Below are 2,514 nucleotides of genomic sequence, written 5' to 3' on the forward strand. Positions count from 1 at the left end.
CGTCCTCTGGCCTGCGGAGGCGCCACCAGCAGCATGTTCAAGGCAACACAGTCCAATCACACGCGCTCACTGACAAGTGTTATTGATCAATATGTCTGAGTGTGATTCAGAGGGGGTCTGCGTCTGAGGTCGCTCGACTCTCTCGTCTCCTGCGGCAACCGCGCTCGTCTATCACCGCGTCTTATCTGCCCGTTCATCTCGTCGGCGACTCTTTGTGCCCTTATCCATCTCTTGTCCCACTTGTCGCCGTCGAGGCTTAGCTTTGCCCCGCATCCCCACAGTCTGATTGTATCTCTGCACAGCGGCGATTAACCCCCCTGTGTGTGTGTTAACCTGGGATAACTGTGTGTGTGTGTGTCCCCCCCCCCCCCCCCCCCCCCCCCCCCAGCCTCAGGACGGCTACCGGATGGTGCAGCAGTTCCAGTTCCTGGGCTGGCCCATGTACAGGGACACGCCCATGTCCAAGCGCTCCTTCCTCAAGCTGATCCGACAGGTGGACAAGTGGCAGGAGGAGTACGACGGGGGCGAGGGACGCACCGTGGTCCACTGTCTGTAAGTTGCCCTGGCACTCGGGAGCAGGAGACGTTCCAGTCAGCGGTGGCTTTAAAGATGAAACATCTCCACCTACTGACCGAAGAGCTTTACTGCAACGAAATTTTGAAAAAAAATAAAGCATTATTTTTCTATACATTTATTTCATCTCGGCCTTTTTTCTAACGCTCGACTCACCTGTCACAATTCAAGGAACGGAGGTGGCCGCAGTGGGACGTTCTGTGCCATCAGCATTGTGTGCGAGATGCTGCAGCACCAGCACTCCGTGGACGTCTTCCACGCCGTCAAAACACTGAGGAACAATAAACCCAACATGGTGGACCTGCTGGTGAGGAGTGTTTTCAGAAGTCAGACGCTTTTACGGGATCTGAAAATAGAGAAAATACTGTTAGAGTTTGTCGTAACTTCCACAGAGAACTAAATGGGGGTACTCCACCACTTTATGATGTGGTATTCTTGTTATGAAATGGTGTTATGAGTTGTGTCTTGTGACTGGACTACAGTTTTACATCTTCATTTCAAGTCTGGCGATGGACCTTTGTTCCTAAAAAGCTCTCTGCCAATTTCCATAATTTGCTTCTTCTTCTTCTTCTTTTTTTTAAGATTATGTTTATTAAACTTTACATCCCCATGTCTGGATTAACAAAAAAGGGGAAAGCGGACAACTAGCCCCGGGGCCCTAAAAGCCAGAGCTTCACATTCATGCAAATATTTTGCGGTAATCTGATCAAGTGTATTTTTGACATCATGGTAAATGTGCACGACTAAAGCACAATATCAGCTGACGTGATATTTGTTGAAGAGGTGTCCTCTCTCAAAATGACCATTGTTTCAGTTCGGCTTATGCATGTATGATTCATTTTGCTCAAATATTCTATGCATTTAATCAAATTACCATGCAGCGAGCCTTGGGCCAGATACTGTTCTAGTATAGAAAGGAGGAGGTTAATGGGCGAGCCGCTGCTCTTTTCATTTTCTCTAATGCTTCTTCTATCTTCTACATTTTTTGTCTTCCAGGACCAGTACAAGTTTTGCTACGAAGTGGCACTGGAGTACTTGAACTCTGGGTAACTCGGAGCTTCTGAAGCCACAAGAGACTTTCAAAGTTTGGGACGTTACAGACGACTGCAGCTCACGTGTGTGCATTGTGCTAAGAGCGTGCGTGTGTGTGTGTGTGTGTGTGTGTGTGTGTGTTCCCGACCCATCAGGAGCCAGGTACACACACGACCACACATGCAGCTCCTTTGACCAACCAGCTCTTTTCTTCTTCTTCTGCTCTTCAGTTGGTGTTGATGGGAAAGCTAGCAGAGTTGTACACTGTTTAAATCGCGGCTTGTTTATTCGACTCAAGGAGCCAAGCAGGAGCACAATGAGGTTTTTTTTTGGGGGGGGGGGGGGGGGGGGGGGGGGGGTTTGGGGTTCCTCTGCAGTGAGTCGCCTCTTCTCTGGATCCCCCTCTTCCTCTCTGTCTCTATCTCGCTCAGCCGCCTGTAGTCCCGTGGATGTTGCCTTGATCCTCATCAGACGACGAGCAATGAATCCAGTTTTCTGTGGAATGCGATACACTGTACATAATGAAAAATGTGTTCATTTGATTCTCTCTGATTTCTGTTTTTTCTTTTTTCTTTTGCTCAGCTCATTATTAAAGAGTCATTAAATGCAGGCGCTCAAAAGCCTAAATGTTACTAAATGTCCTGTAAATGAATGACTTCTAGATGATTATTGCTTCATACTGTGCGTTGGGGGACGGCTGGCTCAGTCTACATCCGCTTACCCTTTTTCCTGTGCAGGGATCCAAAGCTTTATTTGCACTTCCATTGAATTTCTTGTTGTGCATATTGTACATATTTCTGTAGATTATTTATTCACGGTATGTACTTTTTTTGTGACTCGCAGTAAGTGACAATCATGTGTTCTATAGGTTTTGTTTTATGGATTGTATTGTGCTCTCTCTCTCTTTTT

General features: G+C 47.2%; 1 protein-coding gene across 15 annotated transcripts in view; it reads left to right on the forward strand.

The window, feature by feature from the left end:
• LOC118311348 (receptor-type tyrosine-protein phosphatase mu-like) overlaps positions 1 to 1,955 on the forward strand; it is a 150,274-nt gene extending 148,319 nt beyond the window's left edge. For all 15 annotated transcript variants that reach the window (XM_035635131.2, XM_035635130.2, XM_035635134.2 and 12 more), the window contains 3 exons: positions 389 to 552; positions 745 to 880; positions 1,570 to 1,955. In XM_035635131.2, the coding sequence (XP_035491024.2) occupies positions 389 to 552; positions 745 to 880; positions 1,570 to 1,623 (354 nt within the window). In that variant the 3' untranslated portion in view covers positions 1,624 to 1,955. The remainder of the gene's footprint in view (positions 1 to 388; positions 553 to 744; positions 881 to 1,569) is intronic.
• The last annotated feature ends 559 nt before the right edge of the window (positions 1,956 to 2,514 follow it).

This window comes from Scophthalmus maximus, chromosome 5, assembly GCF_022379125.1.
Source record: "Scophthalmus maximus strain ysfricsl-2021 chromosome 5, ASM2237912v1, whole genome shotgun sequence".
NCBI classification, from domain to species: domain Eukaryota; kingdom Metazoa; phylum Chordata; class Actinopteri; order Pleuronectiformes; family Scophthalmidae; genus Scophthalmus; species Scophthalmus maximus.